Source organism: Falco punctatus, assembly GCF_963210335.1.
Source record: "Falco punctatus genome assembly, chromosome: 4".
NCBI classification, from domain to species: Eukaryota; Metazoa; Chordata; class Aves; order Falconiformes; family Falconidae; genus Falco; species Falco punctatus.
The window spans coordinates 6146979-6166943 of NC_137583.1; the positions used below are offsets into that span (position 1 = coordinate 6146979).

At 44.8% G+C, this 19965-nt stretch overlaps 1 protein-coding gene across 8 annotated transcripts in view; it reads right to left on the bottom strand.

The window, feature by feature from the left end:
• Positions 1-17569, bottom strand: part of BICD2 (BICD cargo adaptor 2) — a 96587-nt gene extending 79018 nt beyond the window's left edge. For 6 of the 8 annotated variants that reach the window (XR_013927939.1, XM_080386255.1, XM_080386254.1 and 3 more), the window contains exon 1: positions 17136-17569. Coding sequence is in view for 7 of the 8 variants with exons in the window: in XM_080386255.1 (XP_080242381.1) it covers positions 17136-17375 (240 nt within the window). In the remaining variant the exon portion in view is untranslated. The remainder of the gene's footprint in view (positions 1-17135) is intronic. The other 2 variants (XM_080386256.1, XM_080386253.1) reach the window with 2 other exon arrangements.
• Positions 17570-19965: the final 2396 nt, after the last annotated feature.

The window sequence follows — 19965 nt, forward strand, 5'->3', positions numbered from 1 at the left end:
ACTGGAAGTATCTAACTGCATTTAAGATGTAGCGTGCTAAGAGACATGCATTACATGTAGACAGTGGGCCTGGAAGGAAACCAGACCCCAAATATGCAATATGTATTTAATGCAGCCACACAGCAGATGCACTCCATGGCACTGTAAACATCTCAGTGTATTAAGCTACATCTCTGCGTTCAGCTTCATGAGTTGCTGTAGCACATCTCCAATCATGTTTGTCCTACTCTGGTCACAAATGGGTAATTGATGAAAAGTATATTTTCCCAGATTTAGAAGAGTAAGCAAGAGACTGCAGTAAAGAGCAAAGTCAGGACTGAAGTAAACCGATTTTCTTCAGCCTTTCAGAATCAAACACATGGCTCTTTTTAAGGGTGTGCTTTATAGCATGCTACCCACCCCACCATTTTCTTGCATATTATTACACTTTTTTTGCATTCACTGCCACTGCTGCCCTTACTGCTCGTTCTCAAACGAAACACTGGGTACATCTATACAGGACTAATGTCTAAATCATTATTACTTCAAAACCAAACCATGATCCCCACACAGAACTGGGAGAAGCAGAGAGCCCCATCTTGTACTCAGTGACATATTGAAGCAGATCAGTTTTATTTTTTTAAGACTACAATGAAGAATTCTGTCTCTCCAAGAGCTCGTTTCACATTTAAAGCTAGAATTTGCATAAGCTGATTTGTTCCATTATAGACAGTGCTTTTAGGCACATGAACGCCTCAACATTGAAGAAAAACTAAAGAAATGGAGGAAAAGGAATTCTACCTGTCCCCCACATGTTACTCAAATTCCTCAAACGTAACTGAAAAGAGAAATAGAAATATACACATTATCTACAATCCTGAAATTTCAAGACACTAGATCAATAAGTCCAATGGAAAAACACTGTAAACTATGCTCTGCTGCAACACCAGCTCCAAACACAGCATTAAGTCTGATCTTAAAACACAAGAGGAAAAGTCAAACCATCCAAGCCTGTGCACTGGAGAGCATTCACGTGCACACAGGCACCAATCAGGAATAGTTCTAGCAATCTTTTATAAGTAAAACCTAGCTTTAGAGACTCATTGAATCAAGAAGCAATGGAACAAAACTCAGATATGCATAAACTCCACATCTTGTGGAGGCTCTGTTCCCTTGTACAGCAGTACTCACTGAAGATTAAGGCCACATTCTTCATACAAAGCCTAATATTATGTGCTGTAAGACAAAGCCAACACATGACTAACACAGCATGGTACCAGGCAGCAAATAGAGGACCCCAAGGCAAAAGAAATACTTTCATCAAATTAATCACTTTCTATGGAGATGACCTTGCCACAGAGAAGAACGATAATAAGCTGAGAAAATACATTCCTTGTCAAGTACACATAGAAATACAGTGTCAACCTTAATGCTATTTCAGGCCTATTGTAAGTACAGGACAGGCCTGTTGTGAAAATAAGAGCATACACAGCCACACTGATCAAGAGCAGGCACAGTAGAGCACAGGGTCGATAAATGCATAAATGCTCTTTGAGGCTGGTTCCCACAATTCCCAGAACCAAGAACCTTAAAAGTTAACAGATGCCTCACAGGGGCTTTGCCAGCCGAAAATGCCTCCCCGGATGAGCTAAATTCCAAGAGACGTTCCCCAGCTGCAGTCCCACACACTGAGGAGCATGAAAGGAATGAATGCCATACTATGCTCCCCACAAACCCTAACAATGGGGAGGTCAGAGGGAACATCAGACCAATTTTGATGTTAACAGGCCTTGTGTCATGTTAAAAAGGTCCATTTGCTTCAGTCCCAATAACTCACTTATAATTTAGAGCACTTGGCCACACTGGTTAGATTAGAGCAACCAGCTACAAACCAGTAGAGTAGCTAATGTAAATCCACAGTTTTTGTTCTGTGCAGATGTACCTACAAATATTAGCAGCTCTCTGTCACCACATTTCTCACTGTACTCCTATTGTTTGGTTTCTACCTGTTTCACAGCAGCCCTCACACAAAGCCTACATCCCAGCCCTCAGAGGCTCTCACCTTCCTAACAACCTCCCAAAATTCAGAAGAGAGGAGTCACAAGCATCCATACTTCAAGCCTGACTCTACTGGCCATGGACAATCCTAGGTACAGTTTCCCTCCAATTCCCCATGTGCCTACCTCCACTGGGGACCCAGGAGGACAGGAACATATTGTCAATGGCTCATTTGAGTCAAAATTAATCCTGGAATACAGGATTTTACCCATCCCCAAAAACCACAGAAGTTAAAGGTGACCACAATCCATGCACATCACTCTAGAAGTTAAACAGTAGTTTGCAAGGATATAGTGTAGAATCATGCCAAATATATGCAGAGGTGAAGGAGGGCTTCAAAATTCCTGAACGTGAGCATGATTAGTAGGATCACCACAAAAACCTAAATGCATCAGCAGAACTATAAAGCTTGTGAAACGCTTGACACTGAGAAAAGACAACCCATCTCTGCATTCCTTTCCTAAGAGGTAATGCTGCAAGTGTCACAGCAATCGGCATTCCTTCAGTCCTCCTGAAACCCAGTCAAACAACTAACATAACTCACATGCTCCACTTGCTAAAATCTAGATTCAGCTACTCAATCCTTCAGCAAGAATTCACTGCCTAAATATAGCTGGGGGTGGGGCGTGGGGGGGGTGGTGGATCATAAAAATTAGTTCAAACTTTTTAACTGTTGTAAGTGTATGCCAAACTAGGGGGCATATTACAAAGCACAGTATGTAAAAACCATACATATATAAGCAGCAGAATAACTGAACCGCAGAATAGTTGAGGCTGGAAAAGATCTCTGGAGATCATCTAGTCCAACTTCCCTGCTTAAAGTAGAGCCAGCCTACAGCAGGTTACTCAGGATATTGCCCAGTAGGGTTTTGAATGCCTCTAAAGATTACAGGGAAAGAACAGAAAATGAGAAAATAAGTTAAGCATGGCACACTGTGTTTGTGGTTACTTATGTACGTACTACGGTTCAGTCTTTAGTTTTTATGGACTTCTCTGCAGGAACACAAATACACTAGAGGCTGGAGCTGAACAACTCCACAGCTAGATTTGTTCCAAGTGACTCAAATGTGCTCTTAAAATATTTCTATGATTACCGAAGGATCTTAGAACAAGACTGCATTGTAACTGGTGATGGTGGGGGGGAGATGTTTTAAAACACCCCTACTCCCCAAACACTGCTCTAATTTAGCCAATTAAGTGCAAGGGGTCTCATTTCCCAGGGATTAGATTGGGTATTTTGGCTTCAGCCCACCTTTAAATAGCTTTTGAATTGGACTCTGTACTAAACATAGGCTGCCCTCATGTAAAAAAAAAGGACTTACTACTCCTAAAAGAAGAAACTTACAGAAATAGCTGCCTTGTCTTTTGCCTAATTGTGTCCAAGTCAAATGTGGCTGCAATGAAGCCACTGACAAGCGGCAGGTGAGAACGGGCAGTTACATTCCCTCAAACTGCACCCAAACGCCAGAGGAACCTAATGCACACACAGTGCTACCAGTGGATGCTCCTAACCAGCATGTCCTGAGCCCTTTCCATCTATCCTGGCCCAAAACCACTGTGAAGCAAACCTCACTTGTTCTCACACAGGAAGTAGTCTCACATTGCTAAGTTAGCTGTGGCAGCTTCCCAGTGGAATGCTCCCTCTTGCACTGCTCATCATCATAGCACCCAGCATGCGCACCCCACTTACCAGCTGATCAAGAAAAGACTCGAGCACCAAGCTATTAATACGCAAATCTGCCGTAAAATCACCATCAGCTCTCCACCACTGACAAACTTACTTGTCCTGCAAAAATAAACTTTCAGTTGAAATTTGCTAGTATTTATAGATGGTCACTGGACATACTTGTCCCAGGGCAGAACACCCTCATTCCTGCTGACTATGCTTTAGATAAAGTAGCCTGGGGCCAAAGCTTATAATTTTATTTTTAAGCCAATTGTGCATATACTTGTACACCTGGCATTGCTATAATATTAATATAGTGAATACATGAATTATCACGTAATGTTTAATACATAAATACACCCATGCAAGAAAAAAAAATGGCATACATGCACAACCGAAAGCAAATTACACATGGCAACTGCTAACATTTTAAGAAAGATGACAGGCTTGTAAGAGATTAGCAAAGTTAAATTTCAAATAAAACGCCTGATGCTTTTTATGTTACTCTAAGCCTTCACTTTTGAAGACCTTTTGGTAAAAATTCTTCATGAACAGAAAAAGGAAGAACTTTATAAAGGTTATGCAAAATACTCTGCTCTCCAACTGCAGCAATTTCACAATCAGCAATAGTAACAAAACAAAACCAAAGCCCTGTGGGCTTAGAGAGGAACACAGGACCAAAGCCAGGAAGGAAGCTGGAGTTGGCTGATGTCTGCTGAATCAAGCCACTGCAGTTTCTCCTCATTCCTGTGGGGAGTGGGGAGCTCAGACAGACCTGCCTGCCATCTACCCAGCTGTCCAACCTGTCCAGCTTAGATCACCTCCAGCCTCAGAGATTCCTTTTCAAGTCTATGAAGACTGTGGCTCTTGAGTGCAAAATACATATAGGGACAGGCAGACAGGCACAAGGAACAGCACCCTTTGAGGGGAAAAAAAAAGGACAAAAAATATTTCTTGTCTTCTCCATGTATTACCTTTTATCTTCTGAACACAAAGAAATTTCAAGACCAAACCGAATTACCAAAAAGATACATATTAGGAGACTGAATAAAGCAACTGTAATCAGAAGGGATCCGAACAAAAAGTTCCAACCTTCATGCAGTGGCAAGAATGGAATGACTACAAGCCAGAAAACAAGAGAGGCAGCTCTACAACTACCCAACTCACTTTTGGGGAAGATGCCTTCAAAAATCCTTTCACAGACCCACTGAAACTCTCCAGGAAAGTTTATCTGGAAAGCAGACACAAAATCCTTTTCAAAACTTTTAAAGGGGGGAGGTGGGGAAGGAAAAAAATGTGGACATTTTGTGACAAAGTGAAAGGTGTCAGACAAGGCTGCAACATCCTCCACCACCAAAGCTCCAGGAAGGAGGTTTCAGTTGAACACAGTGCTTGGGCAGTCATAAGGAATGTTTTGATAATGCTTAGCATAAACAAGGATTTAAAGTTACAAGCTCAGTCCCTAGCTTGTATCTCTTTTTTGCTCTCCTTACCACTTCCCCCCACTCAACTGATAGCTGCCAAGATCTGCGCAAGAGAATGAATTACGCATCCTTTCATTATATATATGTAAACAAGTGAGCAGTCACAAACATCTTTCAAAATACCTTCTTAAAAAGAACAGTAGCTTGAAGGCCTTCTCTTCTTGTGTTTAGCTATTGTATGCAAAAAAGAAAGACTTGAGCTTTTTCAGTCTTCTCATAACACTAGAATTTGCAGATGTGCATAGGTACACCCAGAAAGTAAGGAATAAAAATCCAAGTAACTGCCTCTTCTTGCAAGATACTCAACACACATCCATGCTTTATTAACTTCTAATGGGATACAGAAATCTAGATTGTGTTAGTTGTGTGTCATGGGGGAAATCTGTGTTTACAATAAGGTTTGAGGCGTCCAAAGAGATTTCTCAATGCAATTCACCAAGGTCATATTACATTAGCCAAGTCCATCCATTCAGTATTTCATTCCCTGTACCGTAGCGTAAATGTAAGAGAAAGCACTATTTCATGAACTGTATCTAAGGGAGTTCTATCAAGAATTGCTTAAGCACATTAAGTTTTACTTGAAAACACATTTTTGAATTTCATGATATATTTCCTTTCTCAACAGGGTCAACAAGAATTAGAAACCCTAAACAGAACTAAAGAAGGAATTAATGTTAATTTAAGATTAAACTCCAGTAGTAAAGCATAAAATCTAAAATCCTCTTCCTCCCATTTACTTTCTTATTAATTTAATGAGAGAAACATCTTTAACAGCCTCCTTGACACAGCAAGGAAACTTGTGATGCTGTAAACTAAGGGTGCAAGAGGACAGCTTAAAAGCTAAGTTCGCTGTTTCAAAAAGCAAATGAGCTATTCCAATTCCATGAGCTTTTTGGCTGTTTCTGAAAGGAGAGAGTTCAACACTTTTCCACTAGTTTACTTAAAACAGCTGTGCTCACAGAACAGCCATTCCCATTTCCTGCCCATAAAACATTCCCAACCCACTTAAAATAAAGGAGGGAGAAAAACAAGACAAAAATCCAGTGCTGCAACTGCAAATCAAAATCCAAGTACTTATGAGTGTCTCGCTGAACTTCCACGCTGCAGCGTGCCTGCTTTCCAACCAAACACTGAGGCACAGCTCCAAGGAAATGCTAGCACATGATTTTCCTGTTGTCGGTGAAGAAAGGTCATTGCAGTCCTGTACATTAGGTTGCAGGGTCTGTCTGCATTCCCATTAAATCTCCCATTTTTTAAGTAATTAAAACACAATAGAGACTACACTTTGCTGTTTTAGAAAATCTGTAACAAAGGCTCTTTGAAGGCACAAGCCTTAACTCACATTAAACACAAAGCAGCTACAGTTAAGGGGATGACTGTATGCATTGCATTTGTTTATATTAGGGGCTTAGGAGTACAAACATCTGTACAAGGTTAGATGCTCAATTAACACTTCAGATGCGCAAATACAAAACCATCTCATGAGGATCAGAGGTCTTAAATTATTTGCCATTTAAAATGCAACTACTGGAGTCATGGAATTGGTCCTCTTTGGGAGAGGAGGGGAAAACGCAAGGGCAGTTCAGATAGTTTCTAGCCTCTGTGGCTGCACAAAAGAAACATGTTAACCTAACTCTCAATTCCTCCTTCTATGCTCGCTTAAAAAAAAAAAAAAAAAAAAAACAAAAAACCACAAACATTACACCTATCATTTTCTGAAGGCACAATTCCTGATATCTTGGCATACAAGACTGGCAACACTGCCAATACATAGCCAGTGCACAAAGCCAAAATTTTGTCTATGAAAAACTGTGTTTGAGACTAGAGGGGCAGCTTTCTCACATTTGTCTCTCCCGAACAGATTTGCCGTACAAGGGCGGGCACAGATCTTGGCACATCCCGTGCGAGCCCAGCACATAGCAGAAAAGAGGCCTTAATGTTTTCTTAAGTCCCACTCACTTTAATTAGCTTATCTGGCAAGACTGTCATAACTCACCTATGCAACAAAGTCATACTGGCCTGGTCTCTGTTCCCACTGAAGTCCCAGAGGATCTTGTCACAACTGAATAATCAGATGTTAGAGTGATCTTACTAATTAGAAAAAGGAAATTACAGTTCTGCCCTTGTCAGCTCTCTGCAGCCTTTGCAGTTGACATGAAGGGACAGGTAAGTGCCTTCCTGCCCACCTGAAATGGTTTTGATCACAAAGATGCCAGGAGGAAAAGGCCATTATATCCTAATACAAGGAGACAGAAAAATTCAGAAATGTTTGCCAAAACCAATGACACAAAAATCAGAGAAGTTTGGATTTAAAGTAAAATTCTTATTAAAGATACACAAGGAAAGAAATTGTGAGGCAAGAGTAAAAATAAGCCCACTGTAATACTTAAAACTGTAATCTACTGCACCTATCTTCTCCTACCCACCCAGAAGAAAAAGGCCTCCACAAACACAAGCAATGCCTAATAAACCTGCCACAGCAAGGGGATTTTCCAACTTAACAAAATGTTCTGGTTTTCACACACTTGAAGTTAATGCATTTACACTATTTAAATGCAGATTTTGTGTAGCTATACAGTATGCTAAAGATGCCACTTTCACATTAGGCTTACTTGTTATGCACACGCAAGACGGATTTTTATATGCCAGGATCTCATTCATTTCAAAAACCAACCATCCATTCAGATTTAAAAACAACCATCCACATTGTTATGAAAGACCAGAAAGCTGGCCGACAAAAGCTAGAGCAGTTGGATTTATTTAAGATCACAAAGCTTATCGTTCCATTATTAATTGGGAAAAAAGAAAATCAGCCTATTTTTCTAGAGGACAAAGCCAGGACAAAGCCTTCTTAAGCGTACTAGCATTTCAGAGGGTGCACAAAGGTTTGCATTTTCTTATACGTTTCATCACACTAAATATGTTGCTGTATTCGAAATGCAAATTCTTCTTTAAAACCCTCTGCCTACCACCACAACTGTAAGATGCCTGAGAATATCCCAGTACTGCTGAGTGACAGAATGAAAACCATTACGAAATGTGTAAAATAGACTTTTGCAATGAGAAGTGTCAGACACCGAAGCCACAGAAGTTTGAGGAAAAAAAGAACCACGTGGAAGAAGAGGTATTTGATGAAGGGAGAAATGACACCTCTTGCTATAGGTCAAGCCTCACTGTTACAGACGATACGGTTGTTACATAGTTTTATGCAAAATTTAAAGCAATAGAAGAAAATTTGAGCTGGAAATGAATAGATCAATCCCTGTTCCTCACTTCTAGAGAAAGTATTTATGTGAAAAATTATTAGCTGAGAGATTAAAGCTGAGAATATTTTATTTATACCACTTCTTGGTTAAAACACTTTATGAAAGCATCACTAAAAAGCAGTCGAGTGGAACTGCTTGCACAGCTGTTGAACACAGTGAACTAAGATGAGAGTCAGACTGGAGCCTTTATTCACATAGATACAAGTTGCAGAAAGCTACTGGATTAAACAGTGCCAGAAAAAAAGTTTAAATCAGGACCACTGCTGAATGATTTCAGCTAATTTTATTTAGATCAACATTTATTTAGGGAGGTATATTTTGGAAAAACATTCTTTCTTCTTTTGCTAGTATGTACCAAAACTGGGGGCACATGTTCCGTGACACTGCTTTTTTCTGCTCATCATCTCTTGGGGACAGTCACACTCATCCTACAGATTCCCATTTCAAAGGCCAAATGCCCCCTCCAAATGACATCAGAGAAAACCACAAAATAATTATATACAGACTGACTGAAAATGTATTCTCTCTGTTTCCTTCCTAACGTAGTGTTGAAAAGTTTCATTCACAGCTACTGGCAGGGCACCCACTGCTGAGCTCTACAAGAGCTAGAGGGCTGGGCTGGGCTACAGACTTGTCATGATATTCAGCCACGCTGGGCATGACAACCAAAAACCTCCCCCAAAACACACACAGCCTTGTGTGCAGGGACTGCAAGAAAATCCCTTCTACTTTCAAGTCATCTGTTCACGCACCACAGTAAGTTCCAAATAAACATCATCCACTGGTCATTTGAAAACAAAAAGGATTCTGACCTTGGAAACAGACTAAAATCAGACGTAACCAACTCTGTATGCATAGGAAGTAATGAAACTTGCTTGGTTTTGACACATTAGATGGCAGCTCAAATGTCTTTTTAGTTTGTAGCAACAACGGGGCAATAAGTTGATTCATCCATGAGGCCAACACACTTCTCCACCTTGGAGCCAGAGCTAAACTACATGGCCAGTTCTGTTCAGCACTGATAGACAGGACACCTGGAGAATCTTCCTAATTTATTTACCATAATACTGCCTCGTTGCCTACAGCATAGTGCTCAGCACCAGTCCATAAGCTTGCTAAGATCCAGACTGTGTGCTGGCAGCAATTAAGGGGTGAAAACAAAAGATTTAAGGGAACAAAGGACTGCAGCATATTGAGAGGCTGGGCAGAGTGCAGCACACCACCAGACATACCACTCTTCCTACGAGAACCGTGGAGGTCCTAATACGGCATGGCTGCTCCCCAACCCCAGTGCCGAATATGGCCACAGGACCGCAAAGGAACCATATCCCTTCCCTTTGGGCCAAACATTCCCAGTTAGGCCCATGCCCAGGCACACGGACCCCAGAGCCATGCAGTTTTCTGTGTAAAGGACTTTCTAGACACTACGTGAGTTCCTGCCTCTCCAGAGCTCTGGTGGCAAACCCATCTGTTTGAAGACAGACCACAGCTTTTAGCAGACCCTTCAGGTGGGTCCCCACCTACCCACTCTGTAGTGATGCCTGTCTGCAGGGCAAGCCTGACACACATGGGGATGTAGAGGCAGGCTCCACTGCCTGGTATGTATTTCAGCCAGAATAAGGAAAACAGCTGGGAAGAGAAGATGGGAAGGAAAGCAGGAGGTGAAAAGAACAGCTGGAGGACTGGGAAAATAAGAAAAGTCCCAGTTCTGCAGTTATTACACTTAAAACTTGAGCTATTCTCCAAAACAGAGGCTTCTGCATTCATTTGAATGGCAAAGTTTATTTATGTCACTTCCCTCTGCTAAGGTTTTGTAGATCATATTTCAAACCCACCGTTATATTCCTCTGTTGCTGGGTTACCAGATCTGAACAAACAATTCTCTGCAGTCTGCCAAAAGCAGAGAAAGAAAGCAAATGAATGCCTGGAGGATGCATCACCCTCTGGAAGTCATCTTATGGCCCCACGCTGCTACAGATTAGTCACAACCTCACATACAGTAGAGCAAAAAAGGAAATGGTGAATCCATTAACTCCAGCACAGTGCACAGATCTGAGAACTGTTATTCCCACCCACTAGCCCCTCTCCTAAGGAAACCAGGCTATTTTCCAAATCATTAGAATTTTCTTTCAGATTAGAAGAAAAATGGTCCTAAATTCAAAGGGATAAATTGGGTATTAACACCCCTGAAACTAGCAAGTTTGTTTCAGCAGATGCTGAAATGGCAAGCAAGAATTATGACTTGAATTGAGTAAATGGCAGGTATCATCACAGCAGAGCTGCACAAAAACCTTCATGTGATACACCATTGATGACTGTAGGTTTGAGACTTTCAGTTTCCAGACAGGACATCTGCCACATCACCGGCTGCACAAACTTTGGCCAGAGATGTAGGAATACACAGCCATCACCCGCACAGGGGTGCCCATCAGAAGCCCTCCAGGTTTGCTCACGCCCTCAGCAGTATCACTTTGAAGAAATGTTCCCCTGCACCACCTGCAGAGAGAGGCTGCCAGCCTGCAGTAGTTGATCTGGTGTTTCTCCTGTTGGGACTGCTTGTCCCCTGCTGCTGACCCTATCGCCATGCTCTCTCCATCCTACATGCAGAGCCTCAGCCCTCAAGCGCCCTCAATCCAGGACTGAACGCTGAAGGTTCTAAGTCTCAAACAGGAACAGCTTCTCAGCGTTGCGGGACACTACATCCCAGTACAGACCCCTGCTGGGATATAACCAACCAGCATGACAACGCTGTTGCCACTGCAGCATCCCCAAGACTGCCAGTTCCCAGCACTCAGACAAGATGGACTCACGCACGCTGTGCAGGCGATGGTTTGTGCTGTTCAGGCAGCAATTTCACCATCGAGCTCAGCAGCATGACTAGCTTAAGATGCTCCTCTCATCACTTATTTGCTGCTGCTGCTGTAACATGTTTTTGGTGAGGCAGTACCTGCACAACCACGTGCAGCAAGCCTGGGACCCAAATCAGGGAAATGACTTAATTCAAAAACAGGAAGAAATCTGTTAACAAAAAAAAAAAAATTGGCTCAGTTCCACAGTATAGTTCATGTATCCCCTCCAGCAGGACAGCAAACAGCCAGCACTGCCACACTTCAGGGGAAAAATGCATAGTAAATGGCACTACTGCTGCCAAATTTTTTCATGAAACCTTGGGTTTAATCTAATGTAGAAAATTAAAAATAAATTATCTAATGTTTGCTGAAGGATCAGGGACTGCCCTCATTCTGGGCCGAGGCACGGACAAGCATCACAAAACAAAAATAAAACATCACCTTTCACCAAAACACAGCTCTCAACTGAGACTACAGCATCTTAGGGAAACACACTACTCTGGAAACATGGCAGGGGGGGTGTTAATAATTTAATTCCACTCAAAAGTCCTTACTATTCACACAAACATTTATGGATGTTTTATTACATAAGGCATATCAGAAAAAGCCAAAAAGGAAAATTCAGCAATTTCACAAGAAAATAATCTGAAATCATGGCTTTAAGAATATTACCATTTCTGATTTTTAAGAAAGGGAGTTCAAGCAACACTGGAAAGAAAGCTAAGCTAGCAACATGAAGCCTTACAGATTACTATTTCTAGTACAGCAGGAAAAACTGGAATGTTTAACTTTTCATGCTTTGTTTTTTCCAAAATAAGGATATGTAAGAAAAGTAGCTTTTCCAAAACACAGTACTAAGTGCCTATACCGATGCAGATAGGAGATTAAAATTACAGGTGGCTCTATTCTTAATGTAAACCAGCTATGATTTATCAAAATACAAGTGGCTTAGTTTACATGGGAATATTTTGCTTATCCCATGCACAGATTCCAGAGACAGTAACTCTGTTCACTCCTACATTTCAAGTGTGGCAAGTGTTGGAGTAGAATCCACAAGGCAGGATCACAAAAGTATAACTAATTTCCATTAGTACATGCAAAACTGGTATCAGTTCCCCAACATCAACTTATAGCTGTACTTTTCTCATTCTAGATTTACATATGTATATCCAGAATTAAATTTCACCTAAGTTGGTCTATTTAAAAAAAAATAAAATATTACCTCTAACCTTGCAATGCTGGTAAAACCAAAGGGTTTAGTGCACAAAATAAAGGAAATCTCAAATGTCATTCCCTTTCAGCAGGAATCAATATTATACCTGAATATCTGTTAGGAGGAGGCTGCAGAGGTGTACCTGAGGCCTTAGAGGTATTACTACTGAGCATCATTGTTTACCATGATTAAATGGAAAGATCTGGTCAATCCAGCACTGAATTACGAGCACAGAGGATTTAATCCCAGTCTGCCACGGGCTTGTTAGGCCAACCATTTCTTACCTCTTTGCCCTTATGTTCCTACACACAAAATGAGCACAGTAGTCCAGCAGCACTATTGGTAAAATGGTTTGAAAGTAGAAAAATCCAGTGCAGAACATCACTGCTACTTAGTAACCAGCTTGTATGTCTGTCTATAAGGTATATAACATCATATAAGGCATAGGGGAAAAGGAATGATTTCTCCTCCAACTTTTGAAGGTGCACAGTTAAAGCATTAAAAGCCAGTCTTGATGAAGTATCATGTCTCCAATTAACTGTTACACATGTAAGTGAATTAAGTAAAGCAAAACTTCCATCAGTGATCACAGACAGTATACGCTCTACCGGAGCAGTACATTCAAATAAACAGTCCAGGACGTACCACCTCAGTCACACAGTACACCCCACTTCGGCTTAATGGAAAATGAAGCAGCAAAGTGTTATTTGAATGTTTCTTTCAAAGATAGTTTCCAAGTCTACCCAGGAATCCTCTACAGAGAATTTATGTCATGGCATGAAGTCAATACGCAATCCTCAAAGGCAAAAAACAGAAATAAGAGTCACCGCCACGCTACAAAGAAATGAAGGGTCACGTACAGATCACTGCCACTCTTCCTTTTAAGCTTCCCCCCTACCCCCTCTCCATTAAAAACCATATACAACCATACAGATCACATTAACTGTGATGTACTGACACATGCTTTTAGACTTTAAGGACAGCCACAGTCTACCTGCATACTTTTACATTATACAGAAATAAATAATTCATAATATAATGCCCATGTTTTCAGAGGGATTTCAACACAAGTCTACCACCATCAGTACAACACAAGCACCTAATCAGAAAGGAGCTTTGAACAGCAGCCACTTTCATAACTAATAGTTATAAATCTAACTGACAACTCAAAAGCAACTGGGAAGTACTGAGTGCAGCAGGTAACCCCTCTTCCAAACTAACATTCCACATCACATTCCCCTACAAATCACCACAAGCACCAGTAACCAAAGCCCCAAACACTTCCATGAGCTGAAGCACGCAAAGAGCTGATCCTGCCCATCTTCCTCATAACCACAGAAATCCTGGCTCAGGCAGGTAGGTAGCCCTATAATTTATACAATTAGCATCATCACAAAGGCTCACAGGATGACTTATTAGTTGAACACAGCCTACAGAAACAACTCTTTACTACTTCATCTCCTACAGAGGAAAAAACAATGGTAAAATTATATGTATACAATGTCATGCAGTATTCCACTACAAGAAAGCCACCATCTTATTTCTCTGAACCAGTGAAAACTGTATTATCTATGTACAATGTTTCATAAAAGTTTGAAATCAATTCCCTTTTACAAAAGCAAAGGAAAGACTCAAGATAACCAATAAGTTTACCTGGGGAGACAGTCTGTATTTAAATTTAGTAGTCTCAACTGAAAATTATAGAAATAATGCAGCACAAATTGCCATAAAATTCATGAGATCAAATCAGTATGCAAGCAAGGACAAGGACAAGCTCTGGGAAGAGCTGACAATTTATCAGGGACCCCGACTAAAGAGGGATTGGGGTGGAGCCTCAGTGCAAGGAGGAAAGGACAGCTCCCCAGCTTCACCAGGAGGACTTGAATTGCAAATACTGGGTGTACACAGACATCTTTACAAAACGGGGTACAGCTCTGAGGATAAAACTGTGGAGGTGAAGGCTATGACATTCTGCTACAATCACGCACTGGGGACAGGTAGGAGAATCTGGCCAGAAATCTATGGAAGATCTGACAACTATAGCAGAAAAGCCTGTACTTTCAACAAATTAGTATTATGAAGTTCCCACGCTCAGAGCTCATTTACCTACAGTATGAACAGGGCCATGATATGGGGTGCTTCATAACATTAAACAAATGAAAGTATATCCAAATTTACAACACCCAGCAGGACTGGAAACTCTGCTGTGTGCCAGCACAGCACTTAGCATAACATGACCTTGTATTACTGAGGTCTCCAATGGAGAAGAAGGAAAAAGATCTATAGAGACCAGAAGTGCTGTATTTTAAAAGGCTGCATGAAGTCACAGCTAAGAAGCCAGAAAGCACCCACGTTCTAGTCAGACATGCCACCATCGGCCCCTGCCTTTGCAACCTAAAAGAGCAACCTCAGGTAACCCACAGTAGAATTCCTTTAGTTAGCAGCTTGACATGTGGCAAGTCTTGTACGCAACGCTCCTCTAGCTGTGCCTGGGAAAAGCAAGCAGTTACATAAAACACCAAAGGAGATAAACCTTTAGCAGATGCATGAATTACGCTCTCAAAGGAGGAGTTTACAATGTCTAATGCAGACCACATTCCTCCCCAGCATCACAAGAAAGCTAGAGGAGCAATGCTTTTTCACTGTGTAGGCTAACCAGCAGAGTCCTCAGGCTGTTCCCAGAATTGTTTGCCTCCCAGGTTTTGACTTAATCACAATGGGACATGCACACACAAAGCAAATCCTTCAGCATATTAAGAGCAAAGAAGAGTGAATCACTGCTGATTCTGCCATTTTCCTTTTTTTTTTTTTTTAATCTCTTTTACAAGCTTCTGAAGCGTTGCAGCCCTAAAAGAGTGAGAAGCTGTCTTGAAGCCTTTTTCCACCTGAAAGCCAAAACAGGTAATGCCCAAGTGTACACAGCACAGCAACTAAAGCACCACCTGTGGACTGAGGCAATGTGACTTCCATTCGTGGGTCTGGCGCTGGCTTGCTGAATGAGGTCGGGTGAGTCCCTTCACCTCTTGATGCCATGTTTCCCCCCCACTCTATCAAACAGGTTTACTGACTTTTCTTTCCCTTTAGCACAACCCTATCACTCTCACCTTCTTTCCAAGACTGCCTCTACCCTTGACTTTCACATAGCATCTCTGCGGCTGTATGCTGCTTTAACTGTGTTGGCCTCAAGTGGCTTTAGTTATAGCGGTACATCAGCTCAGCTTGCACATTTAGTTAACAAGTTTATAGCCATGTAACTCCAACTAATTAACCTCTTTTGCTTATGCTTGTTTAACATAATAAAAGCAGAGTAAAGCTTTATTTACAAGACCAAAAGACACAAGGGATGCAGGAAGTGAGGACATTCAGCTGAATCTGTGAATTTGTACCAGTACATTTACAAGTACTTACTTTCCCTTTGAAAGAGCTATTTTGACGTTACTTCCAACTCCTTTTCCAACTGAATGAGCTAAACCAAAGACCCATCGGACTTGGTTTGCACTGGTCAAATAAATCTACATATATAAACCTCCTAGGCTTTTGCAATCAATACAAGGCCTAAATCAGTTGAAAAAGCAGCACTGGGTTTGCCTGCACGGCAACACTCACCAAAATAACCAAGGGTACAAGCAGACAAACGAGTTCCCATGGGACATGCTATGCACACGCTGGCAGGGGCCCAGCTGTGCTCTCAGGACAGCTAACCACGGCTCTACCGATTCTGGCGAGTCGGTGCCACCCTGTGCACGGGTTCGTCCCGAGGCAGCGCTTTTCCCATGTTCTAGGCCTGGAGAAGACCTTGCTCGAAGAAAACATACGCGCCAGTTGATCTAAGATAACAGCACTTCTTCTGACAGACCTCACTCTGCAGCACAGAGTAGATCTGAAGTTTCCTCAAAAAACCCAACAAACAAAAAAAACCCACAAGACTCCAACAACAGGGAACTGCACCAAAACAAAGCTATACGAACTAAACCCCACTGTATTGTTTTCGCGGCGGCCAGCATCACGGAAGCTGCGAACATCAACGCAAGGTTTCTGCCCCAAACGAGCGCAGGCGTGTGCAGCCGCCGGAGGGGCCGCGGCCGCAGCGAGCCCCGCTCCGCGCTCCCCGCTCCCCAGCGCCCGGGGGGCTCCTCGCCCGGCTGCAGCCCCGGGGCCGGCCGGCCCGGAGGCACAACGGGTCGGGAAGCGAGAGAAAAGCATTTACCCGCTTCCCTCCCGCATCCCCCTGGCGCAGGAGAGGGGTCAGAAGCAGAAAAGCTTCCTTTTTTTTTTTTTTTTTTTTTTTTTTTTTTTTTTTTTTTAACTCACACACCCCGACCTGAAAGGCGATGGCCTCCTGTCATTTAAGAGAAGGCAGGGTTTAGCCGCGCAGCCCGCAGCAACGCCGAGGCCTGCTCGCCCTCCTCCAAATTCTGCCAGGACGGCGCGGGGGACGGCGGGCCCGGCCGCTCCGGCAGCCCCACGGTGGCCCCAGCGCCCCTCAGCCGAGCCCCCGGCACGGCCCGCGGCCCCGCCGCCGCCCTCCCCGAGCCGCCCGCCGCCCCGCCACCCGCTGGGGCCGGGCGTGGGCCGCCCCGCAGGGCGGGCACCTGCGGCCTGGCCCCGCCGCCGCCTCACCTCCTTCAGCTGCTCCATCTCGGTGCGGATGGTCTCGTACTCCAGCTCCAGCTCCTCGTACTGCTGCTTCAGCTGCTGCTTCTCCTCCAGCACGGCCAGCCCGTACTCCGCCGCCTGGATCTTCTCCCGGGTGGTCTCGCCCAGCTCCTGGAACAGCCGCTTGATCTCACTCCGCAGCCACTCGGGCTCCGACTCCATCACCAGCCTGGAGTACTCCTCCTCCTCCATGGCCAACGACATGTCGGCGGCGGGGGCGGCCGGCGAGGCGAGCGGGTGAAAGGGCGAACGCGCAGCCCGTCTGCCGCCCCTAGGAGCGCCGCGGCCCGCGGGCAGCCATGGCGCGGCCCGCCCGGGCTGACATCAACGGACGAGACGCCCGCCGCCCGCCGCCCTCCGCCGCGCTGCCCCTCACGCCGCGCCGCCGCCGCTGCGAAACTCGCCCCGAGCGCCGACCGCAGTGAAATCATTCAAAAGGAACGGCCGGCCCGGCGCCGCGCCGCACGCTGGGGGCGGTAGTTCGCGCCCGCCGCCGCTCCGCGGGGAGCGCCGCCTGCCGGACCACGACTCCCAGCATGCACCGCGAGGGGCGGCGGCGGCGAGAGCGGCCCCTGCCGGGCGCCCCTGGCCCTGCCCGCAGAGCGGCGGCGGGCGCGGCCGCCGGGGAGGGCGGGGGCGGAGCGCAGCACGGCTCGCGGCCGCGGCGTCAAAAAGGCGCCGTAACGCGGCCGCGGCGGGTGTGCGGCCCTGGCGGCGGCTGCCCGTGCTGCCGGGTGTAGCACGGCGGTGCCGTGCTGAGGCCATCCGGCGGCGGCCGCCGCGCGTGGGCTGGGAAGGTGCCCTTTTTACCGGGCCATGTGTCACAGGCCGCGCCGGCATGGGAGGAACAGGCGGCTGGGGCGAGGCGAGGCGTGCTGCCGCCGGGGCCTCAGCTCTCCCCGCGCCGCCCGCCGGCCGGGGGCGAACCCTGTGCCCCCCATGGGGCCACCCACGGGGCAGGACCCTGTGCCCCACCGGCCCAGGCACGGTGCAGCCACCCTGGGACAGGACCCTGCGCCCCCCGGCATCGCCCCGCAGGGTGCAGCCACCCCCGGGACAGGACGCCCGCCAGACGGCCCAGCAGGAGAAGGGAGACGTCGAGTTCAGCTGTCAGAAATGGCTGTAGGCATGACTTGGGCTACACAGCCGCACAAAGGATTTGCCAGTCCGGCAGGAACACGTGCTGGGCTGTAGCAACAGGTTATGCCATTGGGCAAGTACAGTGGCAAAGGCACAGCGACTGGGATGCTCATTTCTCTACCATAGGTAGAATTAATTATAAAACAACAAAGGCCAAATGGGGCAGGCGCCTCTCTTGTTGGAGCACTGCAATTCCTAAGCAGCGCTGTACAGGCGGCATGACCGTGCCCCTGCGTTACCCCCATCGGCAGTTACATCCATCGGCAGGAGGGCATGCCTGGCTCCCCAGCTGCTTCGCCCTCCTTCAGTGCTGCAAATGCAGCCCAGGGTTTCTTCCAGTGTCAGAAATAATTGGCAATAAACTGATAAGCAAATGCCAAACATAATAAAACAATTATGTGTGTTGGAGCGCTCCACGAGGTTTAGAACATAGAGCAACATCTTTGCTCACAGCTGCAGGGTTTTTTTGAAGCTACTTTCAACTTCTGCCAGTGTTTCTTGAGTTGTCCTGGTGCATATAACCCGTCATCTCTTTCATAAATTGTATCATGTCTGAATACTGCCTCTTACTCATGAAACTGCCTTAGCCATTTTTTTTTCAGGGTTCTGACACTGGAGCCACTCATGCCTGAGGTGCTGGGATGTATTTGTCCCACAAGCATCGATATGACACAGTCACCTGAATCTAAGAAGCAGCGAGTCAATGTCCTCAGCCGATGGTATGTATGTGAAATTCCTTTGGCTTTTTATTTTCAGAATTCCTCAGGAAAGTTTTTTTGTTGACAGCAAATAAATACCTGGTTGGCCTAAGCCAGAAAATACCCACACGGCCATTCCATAATCAGCATATCAGCACTGGTGCAGCATCAGGGTTTTATGTTCCTCTGAAGCCATGTCAGCTGCATGTGCTGAAGCTCATTTAAAATCTGCATCTGTCGTTTTTAGGTCCTACTCAGGGCTGCCTGTGATCTTAACATTGTTTTCAACTGGTGCAAAACACACCATTGTCCTCAGTAGATTTGGACCATGCAGCCTCAGGATTAAAACCTCCAAGCAACCTCATTTGGTGTGAAATACACTTCCCCTCTGTTACCTGCTAACGTAGATAACTGGTAGGCTGGCAGCAGCTAAGGACACAGAGGAGAGCATCTCTGCTTCATATTGGCCCAGCCACGGACTGGTGGAGCAGAGGACAACTGGCAGGCACAACTGCTGCATTGGCTTTCCCTTTTTGTTTCCAACTTCTACCTGAAACCTGAGAGTTTAGCTGGGTTTTTTTCAGGAATGTGCTACACTGGCAAATTCTAGTATTACACCCCAAAGGGTTCATTAAAATTCAGGTAGTTACTTCATGATGAATTGTGCAGATTTTGGACACTGAGAGGTGCCGCTGACAGGTGTCCTCAGTGGAAGAAGGTACATCTGATGAAGAACAGAGTAAAGAGGTTGGCAGTGTCGCTGATAGTCACTTGAAGTCAGTAATATTTCCTCAGAGTTACTTTTAATCCCTCAGCTCAGGTGTCCCTGGGAGTTAATGTGCTGTAGCCAATGCACTAGGAAGGTAGAAAAATAGATCATAAATGAGGGATGAATTAACCAAATCCTCTTCCAACTCAAACCGTACTACAGCTCTATGGTGGGAATCTTGCACCAA